This window comes from Misgurnus anguillicaudatus, chromosome 12 (assembly GCF_027580225.2).
Source record: "Misgurnus anguillicaudatus chromosome 12, ASM2758022v2, whole genome shotgun sequence".
Lineage (NCBI taxonomy): Eukaryota > Metazoa > Chordata > Actinopteri > Cypriniformes > Cobitidae > Misgurnus > Misgurnus anguillicaudatus.
The window spans coordinates 37,247,196-37,267,799 of record NC_073348.2 but is presented as its reverse complement, the minus strand read 5'-3'; the positions used below and the strand labels follow the sequence as shown (position 1 = coordinate 37,267,799).

Genomic DNA, 20,604 nt, shown 5'->3' with positions numbered 1-20,604 from the left:
GATGATGACCTATTTTGTTGTACTGAAAACGTGATGTCTACGAAATCTTACCTGTGTGATTTGCCTTGAAAATGTCCAAAAATAAGACATTCAGAAATGGATCCTGCTTCTCTGTGCTTAGAGGAAGGTCGACGGCTGACGTCGGTTCGACAAACTCAGGATGGACGACTTCTTCATTCAAACCTGGCACTATCGTGGTGGATGCTGGAATGAGCAGGTCTTCTTCAGTCGTGTTGTCTGCGGTGGTTATGTTCTCTTTATAAACGATGGCTGGTCTTTCTGGCTCACTGACAAACCCTGGCATGGTAGAAAGCTCAATCACAGGAGTGTCCACGTCTCCGCTGCTTGCCTCAGAGCCACTGAATTCCACATTAGGAGTGTCCAATGGTTCATCCCCTGTGGTGGGCTGACTAGGTAACTGACTAGCGAATGGTGAATCTGAATAAGGAGATAAAGGTACTGACTGTACCACAGAGCCATCTTTATCTTCATAGTCACTGAGTGGTGTTGTCACATCCCAACTTTCCTCATTTTCAGACGGTGCAACTGTGACAGCTTTTAAAGTGGTGACTGTGTCACGTGGAGCCATGCTTGTTGAGAACATGGATGGCGGCTCTTCTGTGAAATCATGGGTCTGAGTCGGTGTCTCCTTTACGATGGAGATGGGAAGGGTTTCGGGGATCAGAGCTGTGGTGGGCACAAATGTGGAGACAGTTGTGGGTACAGTTGTGGGTTCCCTCGCTGAAAGAAATTGAAAGGTGGAAAGATGTTACATTTTGAGGAAAACTGTGCCTAATAAACCTAATCAATTAGCATCACAAACCAAACAGAAAGTTTTACCCAAATTCCAACTTGGTTGGTTCAAATCTTGAACAGTCAGCGTAATGTTTTAAACGAGCCGAGACTCATAATCTCTACACAATATACTGTGATAAGTCGACTAAAATAAGAAAACGGTACAGTAGTTTATCCAAAAAAGGGAGCAAGCCGTGTTTTAACGTTGACTGCGTTAAGTCTAATCACTGCCAGTACAGTCAAGATAATCGAGTCATGGAAATCTTCAAAATGCCAACAATAGCAAAACAGTCTAAGCATTTCTTTGGATATTTTGGCTCGTAATGAGTTATTTTAGGAAAATGACGTGCTATGACAGGGTAAAGCTTGACAGTTTATATCTGTTTTGAAACTCTAGTTTCCTTTCCAAAGCTTTTTTGGCTAGATCGCATTTCTTCCGACCAATTGTTTTGACTCTGTCGCGTAGGTAAATATTCTTAAATATAATCAAGGTTTTGGAAAGCGAGTTTGAAAGTCGTCGGTTTCTCACGAATGATAAATCAAATCCTTAAAACTGCTGTTCACGTGCATAAAAACTCTTTTATCGACCGGTTTTAATTTGGTCCAGTAAGGCAGTGGTTCTCAAACTTTTTGGCGTGTGCCCCCTCCCATGTATAGGGTACATCGCTTCTCTTCCCCCCAAACTAAATTTATGACATGAAACAATCTCAAACTTAGAATAAACATATTAAATGATAGTGCTGTGCCTTATTTTTCTGAGGTTTAACTAAACAGAATTTATGATAAATTAATGTATTTATAAAACTGGGGCCCCCTGGGACCATCTCGCGCCCCCAGTTTGAGAAGCACTGAGTTAAGGAGACTATAATGTTAACTCATTTTTGTTCATGCACGTATAGCTGCTGGGCTCTCACAGACCTGTTGATGGCTTTCCAAAGATCTCAACACTACAGCAAACCCATTCATGACATCATGCATGGCAGTCGGCCATCGGCTGCACAACACTCTTATATCAATACTTGGAACATACACGGTGAGATTTAAAAGCTTGGGAACACAAGTAAAATGAATTCTGGTAAAAAAAAAAGTTTAATAAAAATGTACCATTCGAACATCAAAATATCAGTATTTGGTTTCATTTATTTTATTATTTGGTATCGTCTATCTTACCGTACCAAACACAGTAAGGGCAGTAAGGAAAGCATGGCGCCAAAGTTAAGTGTCATAAATTTGCTTATATGTGATTGGCGGCCTGGACAAAGTGCAGACTTTTTCGTTCTACACCAAAATTCCCAAACTTTATTTCCAAATGTTCAATCTGGTCCAGACGTTTGGACCTCACCGTACATATTTTAGCAATTAACACGAGTAAGTGTTGAGATGCTGTGTGCAACGATAATGAAAACTTTAATTGTTCTCTGTTTACGGCTGTTTATCGCGTTTGCTCATTCGTTGTCCTTCTGTGTCTTAAAAACTGAATAATGCTTAAGATATGCAGAGCATTTTGGGTAGACAAAGGTCCACACCCTCTCTTTCTCTATCCTCTCTCCATCATTCCCAGACTTACTTTACTTTCTTTCACTTTATATTTTCCCTTTCTTAATCCATACCTCCATCTTCGAACCATAGGACCTCACGACAAAACTATAGAGGCAAACCATTTCTGTCTAATAGTCTCGGGCTCAGTATTTTGACAGCCAGCCAGCTGTTATACATTAGGGATGTGTCCTCTTTTCTCGACAGTCATTACTGATTTAAAACACAAGGCATCTTTTTTCCCCTCATAAACTCCCAGTGTTTTCGAAACAGCACTGCGTCCCCCCACAAGTCCTTGTTTGTATATGATAGAGGGGCACTCTTGCCTTCCGCTCTTTTTCTCTGGCCTACCCCGAGTGATTTTGTTTGTTTTGCGGTACTCTGCGGTAAAAGCTCATTTAAGTGAAGTGCTTCAAGACCCGTTTCATGAAACAGGCCGCTGGTAACAGGAAAGCCACGAATTCCCCCGAGACGGGGGCGAACAGGAGATACTTGATGTAAAATCGGATTAAAAGCACGTCAACTGCTGATTTTGTGTGGCCTGTTTCCATTTTGCTTCTGAGGTTGTGCAGACAGCGTGTTTAAACAAACCCCAGCAGGACAGTTACAGGGTTCAAAGGCCGTAGTCACGCGCTGACCAGAAAAAGGGTCAGTAAATTTGTCATGTTAAGGCACAGATTTGAGCGAGACTCAGGGTAGACGTTTAGCAGCTGAGGGGTTGAAATCTGAGGATGCCCAGGAGAGAAAAACTTGTTTCCACCCAGCTCGTTTAAATGGGGGAAAGGTCTGCATTGAGCCTGTAACTCACATCTGTTATGATATCACAGCTAAACAGACACCTCCCTATCTGACAAAATAATGCTGTGAGAAAAATCTCCTGAAACATATTTCTTTTAACATAAAACAATACCAAATAATGTTTTCATATCTATAAATCAAATTGATTTCACCCAATATAAAAATACTTCCTCAACCTAACATGACATCTTAGATGGTGTGAGAAAAAAATATTTTGAGCTTATAGCAATCAAGATGTTGCTTATCCATGGCAACATACAGATACCAGTTGCGGTAAAATTCAAATATGGAGGCAAGAGTAATAACTTTGAATCTAATTTGTTCCTGCATATCACGATGAAACACACATACGACTAGGGCTGTCACAATGATTAAATAATCATCTCATCGCGATTGTTTGACCTCATTGCGATGATTTCAGATCACCGCAATGATTGCATATCTCTCTAAAAAACACAAGGGGGAGCTGCAGCGTCTGTATAAATGAGACCGTATCTAATGGCGCTCCTTGACTGACAATGTAATGCGATACATTCCAAAGCCATTTAATACAGTGGAAAAACAGCATTTAAAGAAATGCTGCAAAACTTTGATAGGCAGTATGAATTGCCACGTAAAACATACATTTCCAAAGCAGCAATTACAAATTTCTGGATGTTTTTTTGTTTTGTTTTTAAAAAGATATATTCATTAAATAAATGATTTTAAATATGTGTACTGTCAGGTAAACCTTGCAAAATATTTCATTTAAATAATGAATTCATTGACGAACAAAAAAAAAAAAATTAAACGTCAAAGCCCTAAAACATGGAAATGAATTGTCATAATGGTCACAATTTATTAGACAATTACCGTCAGCCAAATTTCATAAGTATGACAGCCCTACATACCACAACTAGTCACGAGACCCACAGGAATAAGTGAGATTCGAGGTTATAGATGTGCCGCCATATTTGATTATTATTTAATACACTGATCGGTACACTAACATGAATATGCAATGTATTGATCGCTAAATAAGTGCAAATTTGAAAAAGAAAATAAACAAACAGGTGGCACAATTCCCGAAAAAAAGATTATTCACGGAGCATTTCCTTATCAGCACATAGGTGTTCAAATTTTTTTTAAAATATGAAAAAATTGTCGGAAGCTTAGTGGTGATGACATACTAGTCAAGCGAATGTGTTGTAGTAAGCTTTTAGTTTCTACTTAATCAATTTAGACTTAAAATTCATAAAAGTTGTGTTCATTTGTGAAGATTATATCTTGATGGACAAAACGTGTGAATATCATAAACTTTTTTTTAGATAATCCAAAAGCTTATGGAAAAATCCTATTGACTTTTTGTCAAGGGAACCCATGTGAAGCCAACTTCCAAGTTGGCCTACAAAAATACGTCAACAATTTTCAAATTTGGATAAACTATGCCAATTTTAAGCCATATGGGTTTTTCTGCATTTTTTTGACAATTTTAGACTTTTAAGGGCTCATTATAGTTGTGCGAAACTTTTGTTGTGCTATGCGTCGGTTTTCATACTTCTGCGCCGCAAACTTGTGCCTGCAGTCCGCATAATAGGAATGTGCATGGCTACGCAAAGCCTACGCATAGCCTACGCGTAGAACCTATGCACGATTGTAAATTACACTTTAAAGGTGCAATGTGAGACTTTTAGTGACATCTAGTGTTGAGGCTGTGAATTGCAACCAACAGCTCAGTCCACGGCTCACCCCTTTTTTTCGAAACGCATAGTGAAGCTACGGTAGTCACCACATGACAAACACGTCAATGTACAGAAATCGTAGGGAGAGAATGTGCTATGTATGCGCTGTTTATTACCTCATTGTAAGGTAATAAAAACAATACATTTCATTATGTAAGGTCTTTTTTTACACCACTGATAATATAGTTATGTATATTATATTCTTCCACATTGCACCTTTAATTTCATATTCTCCTGTATTTATACAGTACTGTATTTTATTTTAAAACTTTAAATTTGGCTCATCCAATCAGATTTAAAAGTTAGAACTATCTTTTAAATATCAATTAAGATGAATAAGTAAATTTAGGTATACCTTACCTTTAAAGCAAAAAGCTTTAAGCTTTTGACTCGGTAATGGAAATCCTGTCTGGTTGAGGTGGCGATACAAAGTCCTTACGCCCAGTTGTCCTTTGCCGCACTTCATTCTGGGTACAGAGACAGGATAGCGCGCGCTGCCGTCAGACAGCCAGCCGTAGTCGCAGCGGTCCATGCCTTCCCTCCAGGCTGCGTGCAAATGACCTGGAGATGCCAAAACTGCATCCTCTCTCTCACACGCCTCTCTGGCTTCATCTAGAGTCATCTTAGCATCACCAGGAGCGAAGAACACTTCACCTGAGGTCACACATACAATAACATCATCATTAACATTCGCTAACATGAACTAACAATGAACAATACTTGGTTAATCTTTGTTAAGTACGGGATAATGTACTAAGGGATGCCTGTTACATTTTCCTAATTATTACACGGCTATTTACCTCATGGATAAGGAGCATTAAATATTGATTTAAAATATTTTATGAGCTCATTTTTAACAAATAGAGACCTTTCGCCAGGAAACCCTTTTACTTTCGGTTTCAAGATAAGACTGGTTTAATCATAGGGGCAGTTTTCCAGACAGGGTTTAGATTAATCCAAGACTAGGCCTTAGTTATTTAGGACATTTAAGTAGTTTTTACCAACAAACCTTACAAAAACATTACTGGTGTGCATCTTGAGACAAAACAATGGCACTGATGTTAAAATATGTTAGTAAAAAGTGATTTTAAATTAAGGCAGCTCAAATATGTATTTTAGTCTGGGACAACGATAAGCCCTGTCTGGGAAACCGCCCTATGATGTCATATATTATAAAATATATATTTATATTTCATTTTTCGGTAATATTGAACTGTACCTGTCAAAATTATTTACAGCATCCGGGCTACCGGTTATTAGTTTATCTGGGAATAACAAACTTGTAAATGTGGTGACTGGCCAATCAGAATCAAGCAGCATTCCAACGAGCCATGTAATAATGCTAGTTAATACCGATACACTTATCTTTTGTTTATGTTATTACGTTGTCCAATAACTAATCGTAACAGATACAATGTTTTAGTACTAATGTTGAAATTAATATAAAATAAAAATTTATAAATGCTGTTTGTTCATTGTTAGTTCATGTTAACAAATGTAGGTGATGTTAAATGATATATTTTATCAAGTATTTTTGTGCATATTAGTGTATTAAATGGTAAGCTGAGCTCAAATAAATCCACAAACGGATCTATTTTTGTATTATGAGCATTGCCATAGAAACAAATAATTTACAAAGTCCAAAAATATGAACAAGCCTTAAAGATTTAATACAAGATAAATGTTGCTTTCAAGCTTATACTGCAAAAAATGATTTTCAAGAAAAAAATTTACTTAGTATTTTTGTCTTGTTTTCAGTAAAAATATCTAAAAATTCTTGCATTAAGATGCTTTTTCTTGATGAGCAAACGACCCAAGAAAATAAGTCTAGATTTTAGACCAAAAATATCAAATGTAAGTGATTTTGTGCATAAAACAAGCAGAAAAATCTGCCAATGGGGTAAGCAAAAAATCTTGAACATTTGTCTTAAACACTAAATAAAAAAAAAAAAATCATTCGCAGATTTTTTTTGATGTTTTATGCACAAAATCTCTTAAATTTGATATTTTTGGTCTAAAAACTAGACTTACGTTCCTAAGTCATTTTGCTCATCAAGAAAAAAGCATCTTAATTTAATCATTTTTAGATATTTTTACTGAAAACTAGACAAAAATACTAAGTAAATTTTTTCTTGAAAGCCATTATTTGTAGTATTTTTAGGAGTTAATAAAGACCATTTCAGTTTAGTCTAAGGTTTAATATTAATAAACAGGTTATATTAAAACTCATCTCTCTTTGTAGATAACAAGGCAGAGAGCCACAGTCGCCATATCATATCAGACTGCATTTTCTCAGTATCTAAATCTAAACTTACCCTGAAGTGTCCCAGCATAGCAGTACACATCATACGTTTCTGTTGGATCTCTGATTCCATATGTTTTAACTCCTGGCTTCATTATCATATCTCCATGGCAACCTTCCCTTGGCCTTGTTATCGGGTATCTGCCGGGAACAATCCGAGAGGCGGTTGTCATATCAACAGTAATGATGGCAAGTTAACCTCACAACACAAGAGATCAGATCGTGTGTGGCTTAAAAATTCACCTGACAGTTTGGTCCGCCAGCCAGCCGGCGTCGCACTGGTCGAACCCGTCCTCGTAAGCCGCATATAGCTGCTCAACGGTGGCAATGGTCGCGCCCACATCGGTGCAGGTCTGCTTGGCGCTTTCGAAATCTAATGTGTAACGACTGCTGTTGGCACGATAATGAAATACAACACCTGTGAAGATGGATGAGAAACAGAAGGGAAATAACAAAGTTAATATTTTTAAACCAAAAGCAATAAATGAAGCTTACTTTAAATAATATATTGTCAAAAAAAAATGGTCCCTACTGGTGCAGTACCAAAAAGTACATTTGCACCTAAACAGTGCATATTAGTACCTCACAGGTAGATAATGGAACCAAATGTATACGTACAGTGTCTGTATACATAAATGGTACATATTAGGACCTTTATGTGCCCCAGTGACAGCTTGTTTTTGTGATAAATGCTTCAAAATCCCATCAAAACATGGCATGGATTAAATGTGACCTATGGTGAACGCAGATGTAAAGGATTAAACTATTATATAGTCTTTCTAGGACGTTAGATTTCTGATCTTTTCGAATTTGGGATCACATGTTCACTAAAGATTTGGTTTAAACATAAAGGACTTCTACAGCGTTTCCATCCTAATTTGCTAGATTTGAGGGCTGCCTTTGTACAGGCCACTGAAATTGGCACAACATGAAGCCATTGTGTGGCAAAATTGAAAGATCATTGTATTGTTGAGCTGTTTGGGGATCTGTTGTGTCCAAAACAGACGACGATTAGAATAACAATCACTTTTACAGCATTGCACAGCACTTTCATCCAATCCAAACCTTTTATATCACTGTTTTAACTCATTTACTTTAAAGGTGCAGTGTGTAATTTTTAGAAGGCTCTCTTGATAGAAATGCAAAATAATATACAAAACTATATTATCAGGGGTGTATAAAGACCTTTTATAATGAACCCTTATGTGTTTATTACCTTAGAATGAGACATTTTTATCTACATACCGAAGGTCCCCTAACATGGAAGTCACCATTTTGTGCCGCCATGTTTCTACAGAAGCCCTTAACTTTTTTTTACAAAGTTGTCTCCGAAGATGACATGTTTGTCTGGTGGCAGCTACCGTAGATTCTCTATGCGTTTTAAATGCGATGGGTGAGCAGTTAACTGAGCCATTGGTTGCAATTCCCAACCTCACCACTAGATGCCACTAAAATTTACACACTGCACCTTTAATGCATTTTATCTGAAGCAGCTTATAGCGCAAGGTATAAACGTATCAGTTTGTGTGTTTCCTGAGATTATTTCAAACCCATGGCCTTGACATTGCACCATGCTATAAAAGTTACAAATATCTAAAAAGCAATGCAATAGAGGAACCATTTGTGACCACAAAACCAGTCATAAGTTGAAGCAATAGCCAACAATACATTGGATGGGTCAAAATGATTGATTTTTTAAAGCCAAAAAGATTTTTCATGAAGCTAAAATTAACACTTATGGCTGGTTTTGTGGTCCATGGTGACATTTTGGTTACTTGACCTCCTAAGACCTGGTGTGTCCACATACGTGGACATCAAATTTTTTGTTGTTTTCACCATAATATTGAATTCTGTGTAACTGGAATCTGTTGTACACAAACGTGGACAATTACACTGCTTCATGTTCAAAGAAAAATATTTGGTTATTATATTTATTGGTTCTTCCTAAACCCAAATAGCTGGAAGAAATCTAAAATGCAAGCCAAACCAAAGCTCGGGTCTAAGGAGGTTAAAGTACAATTTAGTTCAAAGTTCTTCGAAGAACCATTTTTTACACTATTTTTTCAACCTTTTTTGTTCTTAATGAAACCATTCAGCCAAAAATGTACCAAGCACCTTTATTTTTAAGAGTATAAAGCTTTTGTCTGCCAAACCACTAGTTTCACAGACAAGGGTCTTTAGTATTGGTTTGGTAAAAAATTCATTTTCGTTTTTGCTCTTTTTAGGATTTAAGTGAGTAAATGAATTTGATTTGCCAAACCCTTAAACATACCATGCAGTCTGGCTCGGTTATATCTCCTTATATGGATATCTCCAGCCTTTTTTGAGGTACATTAGCAATGTTTCTGGCCGAGCAGCAGCAGTTTCTGAAAACTCTTTTCTCGCTGGGATGGCAGCGTGTTGTCGGCACGCCGCTTCTCTTGAGTACCAATCAACGCTGCCCAGACCCAACAAAGAGCATTGAGTGTATTTGGCAGGACGGCACGCGGCTCTCTAAACGCCTATAACACTCCAACTGCACACCTGAGCCAGCTGAACTCATGCATGTACTGAATAACTTATGGTAGTAAACCTGAGACAGATCTTTTGCATTGTCCCTTAAAGGGACAGTTCACCCAAAAATAAATTACTTTGTTTTGTTGAACACAAAGAAAGATATTTTGAAGAATGTTAAAGGACTAGTTTGGTATTTAACACTTAAAGCCATGTTTTCAGATTGTTTATGATGAAATAGAACAGTTTGGACTGAAATTTCGACATATGCCGCTGCCCCGAGAATTTTAGGGTGTTTGTGTTTCACCTCCCACCTCTACAATGGGTTTAATGGTGCACTGGAACAATCCTTCCTGAAATGCATTAAACTTTCGTTTACAAAGACGTGAAACTCAGCGAGTGTTCAAGGGTGTTCACTGATAAAATCGCTGCAAAGGATGCTTGCCAACAGGTGTTTTAGCATTCGTTGTAAACTTGTGGACCTATTTTTCCAAACACCTTACAGCTGTACATTCTTCCGCCGAGAGCTTGAATAATAGACACTCCAGCCCAGGTGGTGGTGATAATCCGCCTTTGCCAATTGCAAGAATACAAACAAAGTTCCCGGCGCGGAGTAATACCGTACCTCACAGCACATCTAATACAAGTCAATGGAGTTGGACAAAAACTACAATAAAACCTGTTGGAATGCGTCTTTTGCAGCGATTTTTGTGTGAGCATATCAGTGAACACCCCTGACCACTCGCTGAGTTTCACATCTTGGAAATGAAAGTTTAATGCATTTTAGGAAGGATTTTTCCAGTGCACCTATAGAGCCATTATAGAGGTGGGAGGTGATACAAGAAACACCCGAAACTTCTCGGGCCAGCATCATATGTCCAAATTTCAGTCAAAACCGTTCTATTTCATCATAAACAATCTGAAAACAGGGCTTTAAGTGTAAAATACGGAACTTGTCCTTTAATAACTAAACAGTTCTGGGGCACCATTCACTTTTACTATGGAAGTCAATGGTGCCCCATATCAGCTTTGTTACAATTATATTACAATCACAGATTTGGAACAACTTGAGGGTGAGTAAATGATGATTTTTATTTTTGGGTGAACTATCCCTTTAAGTTGTAGTTTAATGCAAAAATTGTGGTTAGTTTCAGAGATTTACAGTGGAATGTTGTATATGTTAACTCAAGTAATGTTTAGGTCTTGTGGTATAGTTTCAAAACTGTTTATTTTAACTTTTATTGCATTGCCCCATTACTTTATTATAAGTGCATTACTGTCACCGGAGTAGAAATATTTTTTTGTAGTTATCAACACAGTGCCAGATGTTTAAAGCATACATTTAATATATATGTCAGTTTCGAAATGTATAGAAAAGTTATGATTCCTTCAAACCTTCGTTTCTAAGAACTACAAACTATTTTCCCCCACATCTCTTCCCCCTATTAAAGAAATAAAAAATACAAATAATTAATTATTCCCGGCTAATATTTTAAAACACAATAAGGCCTTGTTGACAGTTTGACACGATTCCAAACTCTGAAAGTTATTTTCCAGACACTATGGAAAAATCTATTCCCTCTTTTCTCCTCACCGGGACACCGATCCGTTTTGGCTTCTCTAACTAATGACATCATCATATGTGCTTACAACAAGAGTACGAGCGCAGCACATCTGACATGCGTTGATGAATGCTTTTGCCAATGGGAACATTCGCCAAGCATTGTACCTCTGTATTGTGACGTATTTTGGAGAGAACTAAATATTGAACGAGTGGAAATGTAGGTCAGGACTCTATTGGGAATTGATTGGATTGTGAAAAGTGGGCGTTACAAAAGAAAAACTTGATGACATCTTTAAAAAGGTACAGTCATTTTAGCCTATACCCATAAAATAATATTCAAACTTTGTTGTATTATGTGCAAAGAAACACTAACCGCTGACACCCAGGGTGACCAAAGCTTGAGTGTCCTCAATGCCACGAATAACCTCACAGCGGAAGTCCCCTGCATCACTGGCCCTGAGCTTCCCGATGGTCAGAGACGCGTCGCCCACATCCTCCGGGTGGCTGGGCACCGATACCCTTCCATTGAATTCTGGCGCGATCTTGATGTACCCATTCTTGGCCACCACTACAATGATTTCCTTTTCCCCATCGACTTTAGTCCACTTGATACGGAGTTGGTCCTGATGGGATGGCGTGGATGCTGCGGGGGTGCTGTGAGTGCCAGTGGGTTGAGGTAGGATGGAGAAATGGCAGGGCAGGACCACCTGCTCCGCCAAGGACCCCCGAACCGGCGGACTTTTCTCCACCCTCATCCTACGTGCTGGGTCTGTGAAGAAAGAAAGTTGATGGATGCTTTGCACAGCTGGCATTTGTTTACAGACACATCATATGATCTCAGAGGCAGATCTTCTTTTGTAAGCTTTTACAAACAGTCGTAAAACACAACAGCGTTACAGTCCCAGAGCGACACCGAACTCAACAACAGTGATCTTTGTGGGTGTTCCTATAAATGTGAGTACAATTTGACATTTATAAGCATTGACACTGAACAGAATTGCTTAATGAGCGTCTGTGTGACGATAGAGACTCAAATGAGAGTCACCGTTTTTGGGTGTGTCCTTTAAAATTCAAATGAGCTGATCTCTGCACTAAATGGCAGCGCCGTGGTTGGATAGGGCAGATTAAGGGGTGGTATTATTATAATAAGATCCCCTTCTGACATCACAAGGGGAGCCAGATTTTCACATTTTCTAAGTTCATAGAAGCACTGGGGACCCAATTATAGCACTTAAACATAGAAAAAGTCAGATTTTCATGATATGTCCTTTTTAAAGGGTGTGTTTCTTTTTTTTAATCACCAATAATGTCTTTATTCTTTACAACACAATGATAAAACTATGATTTGATGTTTGATATTGAAATTCACATGCAAGTGTTATTACACTCTAAACAACCCAACCCATTATTTTCTGGGATTATTTAACCCAGTGGCTGGTTTTTGATCCAATGCTGGGTCAAAATAACCCATTTTTAGTGTAGGGGAGAGTGTAATGCAAAACCTTTATTTTTATTTCATGGGACATTTAAAGGTGCAGTGTGTAAATTTTAGCGGCATCTAGTGGTGAGGTTGCGAATTGCAACAATGGCTCAGTCCACCTCGCTTTTTAGAAACATTTACGCACAACCGGGGCAACGTTATAGAATGTCTCTGAACAGGTTCACGCCCACTTTTGGGGGAAATCAGGCTGGACCTTCCATTGGCTTCCATTCAAAGTGGCGGAACAAAGCAACCTTCGTACACAGCCGGCAGGCGTAAATAACTTATGAAATCACTCAGATTAAACATGTTGAGTAATTATCTGTCCACCCTGCCTGCCATAGAGCGCGAAAGATACATTAACACATTTTATTTGGTCAATATAAAAACATGTCTCTTTCATTCTGCCAGCATCAAATTTGTGTAACAACGCTCCCTATTGGCCAGAGGTGTCTTACCCGGACATTTACTCGTACCTCATCATCGAGTCAACAGGGAAGCAAGTGAATGATTTTACTTCGTATTTGAAAGTTACTTCGTATTTATTTATTATGTCTTTATATTTAGAGTAATGAGTGCACTTTTCCGTCGAGTCATACAACTAACTGGCTTAGCGATTTTTCCAGCAATCACTGGATGGCGTTATTACACAAATTTGACGCTGTGAGAATGAAAGAGACATGTTTTTATATTGACAAAATTAAATGTGTTAATGTATCTTTCGGGCTCTATGGCAAGCAGGGTGGACAGATAAATACTCGACATGTTTAATCTGAGTGATTTCATAAGTTATTTACACCTGCCGGCTGTGTAAAAACGTTGCTTTGTTCCGCTTTTTTGAATGGAAGCCAATGAAAGGGCTGCTTTTTTATCCCCCAAAAAGGGGCGGTGACGAAATTTACAGTCAAGTTCCCGGATGTGCCGGTAGTCCGTATAGAGAATCTACGGTAGCCGACACCAGACAAACATGCCATCGTCGGAGACAACTTAGTAAAAACACTTAGTCCATTAAGGGCTTCTGTAGAAACATGGTGGCACAAAATGGCGACTTCCATGTAAGGGGACCCTCGGTGTATGTAGATAAAAATGTCTCATTCTAAGGTAATAAACACATTACGGTTCATTATAAAAGGTCATTATACACCCCCCATAATATGGTTTTGTATATTACTTTGCATTTCTGTCAAGATATCCTTCTAAAAATTACACACTGTACCTTTAAGTGATTTAGGGGCGGTTTCCCGGACAAGGATTAGACTAGTCCTAGACTAAAATAAATGTAAGAGCTGTCCAAACTGAAAACAACTTGCCCCGACATTTTAAAATACATCAGTGCCCTTTGTTTTGCAGCAAAATACACAAAAGTAATGTTTTTAGTAAGGCATGTTTGTTAAAGGGGACATATCATGAAAATCTGACTTTTTGTTTAAGTGCTATAATTGGGTCCCCAGTGCTTCTATCAACCTAGAAAATGTAAAAAAATATCAACCCAGTAACTTAGTTTTGGTAAACCATTCTCTGCAAGCATGTGAAAAAATAGCTCATTAAAATTTGGCTCCCCCTGTGATGTTAGAAGGGGATAATACCGCCCCTTAATCTGCACTATCCAACCACAGCCCTGCCATTTAGTGCAGAGATAAGCTCATTTGCATTTTAAAGGACACACCCCAAAATGGCAAATTTAAATATGATAATAAATTATCTATATGGTATTTTGAGCTTATACTTAACATACATACTTTGGGGACAGCAAAGATTTATTTGACATCTTAAAAAGTCTTAATTAAACTAAGGCCTAGTCCTGGTTTAAAATAATAACTGTCTGGGGAACCACCCCTTAAAACTGTGATAAAACATTCAAATATAGCAGGCAGTACTTGTCATCCTCCTCGATGTCATTAGCTATAAACATGATTTAGTAGACAAAAAGTCTTAACTGATTGGAGGTCAGTTTACATTGATTACTCAGATTAAAGCTATAAAAGGTCTAACACATATTCATTTGAAAGAAGTGGATAAAAACTCACCATCCTGAGACACAGCACTGCAGACACAGACTAACCAGAGGATGTGTTTAATGTCCAATAACATCTCCAATCTGTAAAGAAATAAGATGATTACATTGCAGTCCTAAATGTGGGCTCAGGCTGTTTTTGTTCCAATCTTGAAACACCCCTTTTCTATTTTTTGCACTATGGTTGGGTTGAATATGAAGTTTATCTCTGTTCAAACCATATTTTTCCCAACAATGGATTAAAACAACCCAGTATTTGTCTCCCCTCACAAATGAACATTATCTATCGCTTTAATAAAGCATGACTCTTCCTGTAAGGCATGTTCATGAATGCTTCATTCATAGTTAAGTAAAACACAATAAAGGTCCCATTAATGTTACAAGAATAAGATCTCTGATCAATTAATGGTGGAAGATCTTTGTGTGACAGCTGTGGACTGACAGTGTCTATACACACCCTTGTAGCATATAATACACACCATTAAACACTAGAGAGCGATACATCAAATATCTTGCAATGATGAGAGCAAACCTAATTGAATATAAAGCTAATCTACAAGCAATCCAAAGCTTATCTAAATACTGGCACCATTGATATCAGTTCTCCTCGTAAAAGGCAGTATGGTCATTAAATAGACAATAAGATAAGATAATAATGTCATACAGTCATGCCAAACGCATCAGCATTGTAATGTTATAACAAAGGGTTGAGGTGACCACGAGCTCAACTAAGAAACAAAGAGATGCTTTGAGGTAAATATTTTTAATAAATGTAAAGTATTGAGATCATTCAATAATAAAGATCACTAAGATGCGATGTAGGCTACTGTATATATAAAGTGCAATAAATGATCATCATATGAAATTAAACAAAAGGCAGCACAACAAAGAGGTACAATAATAATACTTACTGTATTGTTATGTTTGCCCAGCAGACAATCTTAACTTCGGCTTCCCCAAATTTAGGAGGTTCCTGCAAAAACGGGCAAGTATCTCTGATGCTCCAGCACCAGTGAACAACCTCAGTGCTTTTACTTCCACTGGTGCCAACGAAAAGAACGGAGACATGAGCCGGCAGCAAGTTCAAATGGCATGTCCACCCACGATTTCGTCAGTTACCATAGGAGGAGCAGAGAGTGCCCACCCAAAACGAATCTGATCCATTCCTGCACAAGAACAGCTGTGATGCTTCTCTGAATCTTTAGTCTTGCATCACAGACCAAACGAGCACGAGCGAGCGGCTTATTCGGTGTTTAAAGACAATTCATGAGCAGCCTACAGTATACGAGACCGCTAACTTATGAGCGCGCAAAACGGTTTGCAGTAATATCAAAGTAAAACGCGCGTATCATCTTAACAAAGCGTTTCATACAGTTCCCAAATGAAAGAAGCACTCATCGTACAGATTTCAAGCACAAAACCCTCGCAGCTTCGGGACGCGTGGTCGTGCGTAAAAGCGCATCTGCGGGTCAGCATCTGCGAGTGCGCACTGATAATCAGACCACGGGAAGGTGATGATAGAGTAACAAGGTTATTAAGGGGTGTGAAGGTGACCAAATTAGTCTTTAAATGTGACCTGGCCAACCCTGCATGCTTACAGGAGCTTGCCTGAGTTTTTACATGGGGGGAGAAGGTACCGTTATCTTTTATCTCAAACACATATTTTGTAGGCGATTTAAACATAAACTGTGCATCTTATATAAATATATATATATATATTGTCTGTGGCCTTGGTAAGTACCTACAGTAATGAGGTGCGTCCAGTCACATTATTATTGTGGGTTGCTATGAGTCTAGGTGGTTGCTTACTGGGCCAAGTCAAGAGGTGTCTAATCCAGAGTTACTACAGCCACATAAAGGTTCCTTAAAGGGATAGCTCACCAAAAAAGCAAAGTTGTATGAATTTCTTTGTTTTGATGAACACAAAGGAAGATATTTTGAGCAATGTTTGTAACCAAACCTATCAAAAGCCCCATTGACTTACATAGTATTATTTTATCCTACTATGCAAGTTAAAAGGCTTTTGATCAGTGGCACTCGTGCGAAGTTCGTCACAACATGTATGTAGCCCATCATGTGTGTGGTTCCTTTTTTAAAATATGTGTTCTGCGCTTTGAGAGATTGTGTGTGCATCACGTGTCTTGTCAAAATAAGTGCCTGCTGCAGATGCGTCTAAAGGGTTTATGATAAAAGAGACGCTCACGTTTGCCAGATACTCGCATAATCTCATGCCTAATCAGAGTTTAGTGTTAAGGGAGTGTCTTGCGTGTTTTTGTGAACGTTAGCGTCTCTTTTATCATAAACGGTTTTGACGCGTGTGCGGCACGCACTTATTTTGACAAGACACGTGAGGCACACAGGATCTCTCGACGCGCAGAACACACATTTTGGAAAAAGGAACCGCACACATGACACTCCGAACACTTATTTTGAATTAGCGCCCCTCGGATGAGCAGTCACACTGCAAAAAATGATTTTCAAGAAAAAAAATTCTTAGTATTTTTGTCGTTTTCAGTAAAAATATCTAAAAATTCTTAAATTAAGATGCTTTTTCTTGATGAGCAAAACAACCCCCAAAAAAGTCTAGTTTTTAGACAAAAAATATCAACTTTAAGTGACTTTATGTGCATAAAACAAGTAAAAAAATCTGCCAATGGGGTAAGCAAATTTTTCTTGAATTTAGTGTTTAAGAAAAATGTTCAAGATTTTTTTTCTTACCCCATTGACTTTTTTGCTTGTTTTATGCACAAAATCACTTAAATTTGATATTTTTGGTCTAAACACTAGACTTATTTTCTTGGGCCGTTTTGCTAATCAAGAAAACGCATCTTAATTTAAGAAGTTTTAGATATTTTTACTAAAAACAAGACGGTTACGAACATTCTCAAAATATCTTCCTTTGTGTACATCAGAACAAAGAAATTCATACAGGTTTGTAACAACATGAGGGTGAGTAAATGATGACAACATTTTTATTTTTGGGTGAACTACCCCTTTAAACTTTGTTGCGCTGTATGGTTCCAAAAAGTATCTTTAACATCCACACTGTCGAAAAATGCAGCATGATGTGCAAGTCTTGGTTTTTCAAGTCAATTCAACTTACCATTTTAAGTTTTGACTTTTGAGAAGTTGACATCACTTAGAAAAACAAGCTGAAATTGTTCATTTGTTAAGAGCAATATAAAAATATGAAGAGTTTCGTTGCAAAACGAGATAAATCCATTTTTTAACATTTTTGTCAAAACATGTTTATTATTATGTTATCATGTTATTATTTTGTTTTATGGCGCTACTTAGCTGTATTTTTTAAGTTATGAAGGTTTAAATCAAAACAAACCAACTGCAGTTGAATTTAAATTAATTGGAATGCACAACCAAAAAACGAGATTTCTGAACAATAAAAAAACGGTGGTTATCTCGTTTTGCAACGAAACTCTTCATATGTTGATTTGACAAAAAATGCTTTTTTTACAAGGTTCTCTGAGGAACCAAATCTGTTCTTCTCTAGGATGGCTGTGCAAAACCCATTTTTGTTTCTCTATAGTTTACATTTTTCACTTAATTCATAATTGTGAATACTAAAATTCATGTCCAAAAAACAAATGGGGTGCATGGGGTAAGTCATACGTACTAATCTCAAACCCAATATATACAACAACATTCACAAATACCACAAATTCACTCATAAAATAAATGAAAAAGACTTTACTTGCATTTATTACATGTACTTAAACACAATTTACAGATAAAATAGCCTTATTTTACTCTTCATTTTCGGCTCTTTATAGTAAAAATGTATTCATATTTATTGTAAAAAATAGTTTAAAATGTATAATTTTATTACTTAAGTTTAAAAAAGTCAGTGTTATCATGATTTGCAGAAGGTCAGAAATCTTCAAACAGATCATCTGGATCAGGTACAGCCGGAGTCACGGCTGGTCTCGGTTGGACATTTGGAGTTCTGCTCGTTTCTGCTTTGGCCTCTTCTGTCGGCTTCTCTCTAAAATTACAAAGTGAATGAACAACCGTCAACCGAAGGTGAAAGGTTAAATACATAGCAGAGCCCATTATAAGTCATGACACTGAAGTAAATTCTTACTGCTGCTTGATTACAGTGACCCAGTCAAACATGATGCCGCCTGAGGCACGCTACCCCATAAAAGTCCAAATGTTGCACACTTCACCGTCATAAAGCACCCTTCACAATCAATTAAATGTCATGAGGTTTTAGTATCACATATTTACTGATTTTGTAGGTTGCAGATGTGGACGATGAAGTTGTCACTGTTGACATAGAAACTTTAACTTTCTGAAGTAGGTTCTGGTATATGGTGGGGTACAAAAGTCTTAGACCTGGTGACAATCTTTTTGCATTTTTCTACTACAAAATCGGCAATTCCGTGCAAATGTCCATCTTGCCATGAAAAAAGTTTTTACCAAAAGGTTTGAACCATAAAATATAATGGATCTCATGGATAATGGATCGCATGCACACCAAAGCGTTTAGGTTTTCGATTGTTTCCAATGAAGGCACAACGCTTTTCAAAAACACCAGCGGCTGGCAGGTTTTGTTTGCGCTGAGCACCGAGAGTTAAAAAAAATTGTGAAACGGGTGAAACGCTCAGCTCGTCGATGTCACTTCTCAGGCAACCGTCCAATCACAGTGGAGGGGGGCAGGAGAAATACCACAACAACCAACTGACTGATAAACAAAGCAGAAGTATCATAGTAATCAAAGCGCTTAGGCGAAGAAACATTGGCAAGGGCCCACAGTCGGTATCCGCCTGCCATTTTTAAATGGCGCATTTAAAAGTTTTGGGTCTGCACGCCCCCTAAGGGGCCGTTTACACAACAACGTTTTCAACTAAAAACGGGAAAGTTTTGGCAGTTAGTTTACACGACAACTGCGTTTGGGTCGCGAAAATTCAAACTCAAGTGCAAGTTTCTGAAATCACCGTCTTTACCCTTTTCATGTAAACGGCAAAAACGCATATCAGTGAAAGCGATGATGTTAAGTGATCGTTTTGGTTACAAACATTTCTCAAATGTTCATCACAACAAAGAAATGTATACAGGTTTGTAACAACATGAGAGTGAGTAAATGAAGAGTTTCGTTGCAAAACGAGATAACCACCGTTTTTTTTATTGTTCAGAAATCACGTTTTTTGGTTGTGCATTCCAATTAATTTCAATTTTCAATTAAGTTTGTTTTGATTTAAAACATTCATAACTTAAAAAATACAGCTAAGTAGCACCATAAAACAAAATAATAACATAATAATAAACATGTTTTGACAAAAATGTAAAAAAATGGATTTATCTCGTTTTGCAACGAAACCCTTCAAATAATGACAGAATTTACAGTTTTGGGCCTTTGGTAGTGTAAGTAACATCACCCTTCACTGGCTTGGGATGCATTATAAAGCATTTTTAGTCGTTTTTGCTAAATTGTTCATAAACACAAAAGGAAAAACTTTTAATTTTTCACTACAAATGTGTCGTGTAAACGTAGCTTTAGAGTCCAGTGCGAGGTTTGTATTTAAGTTTTCAAAAAATGTTCAAATTATTTTTCATAATTTGGTAAGTGCAGCTTCCAAAATTGTCCAATCTAAAACAGAGAAATGTCACATTCGTAAAGTTGTTTCTTCTTAAAGGAACAGTATGTATAATTGTGGACAAAACTGATATTGCAATCACAAAACTTGTGGCGTAAACTGGTACTGCAATCACACAACTGGTGGCCAATACACAACATGACAACATAAACATCAGTCGAGGGCTGCAACTCCATCTTTTAAATGACAATATCCTGGCTGGACCAATATTGTAATTGAAATGAAAATGATATCAGGGCCATTTTATGATTAATTGATATAAATTTCTTTCATACTGTTCCTTTAA

At 37.6% G+C, this 20,604-nt stretch overlaps 2 protein-coding genes and 1 long non-coding RNA gene across 5 annotated transcripts in view; 1 reads left to right on the top strand and 2 right to left on the bottom strand.

Moving 5' to 3' along the window:
* The window catches only part of vcanb (versican b), a 32,560-nt gene extending 16,675 nt beyond the window's left edge, over nt 1-15,885 (bottom strand). The window contains exons 1-7 of the mRNA XM_055207683.2: nt 15,615-15,885; nt 14,717-14,787; nt 11,583-11,978; nt 7,396-7,570; nt 7,166-7,293; nt 5,211-5,504; nt 52-741 (exon numbers count right to left, since the gene is read on the bottom strand). Of these exons, the coding sequence (XP_055063658.2) occupies nt 52-741; nt 5,211-5,504; nt 7,166-7,293; nt 7,396-7,570; nt 11,583-11,978; nt 14,717-14,780 (1,747 nt within the window). The 5' untranslated portion in view covers nt 14,781-14,787; nt 15,615-15,885. The remainder of the gene's footprint in view (nt 1-51; nt 742-5,210; nt 5,505-7,165; nt 7,294-7,395; nt 7,571-11,582; nt 11,979-14,716; nt 14,788-15,614) is intronic.
* Nucleotides 1-20,604, top strand: part of LOC129446544 (uncharacterized) — a 39,984-nt gene that overhangs the window by 17,431 nt on the left and 1,949 nt on the right. The window lies entirely within an intron of this gene.
* xrcc4 (X-ray repair complementing defective repair in Chinese hamster cells 4) overlaps nt 18,389-20,604 on the bottom strand; it is a 58,347-nt gene continuing 56,131 nt past the window's right edge. For both annotated transcript variants that reach the window (XM_055207685.2, XM_055207686.2), the window contains exon 8: nt 18,389-18,703. In XM_055207685.2, coding sequence (XP_055063660.2) covers nt 18,589-18,703 — 115 coding nt within the window. In that variant the 3' untranslated portion in view covers nt 18,389-18,588. The remainder of the gene's footprint in view (nt 18,704-20,604) is intronic.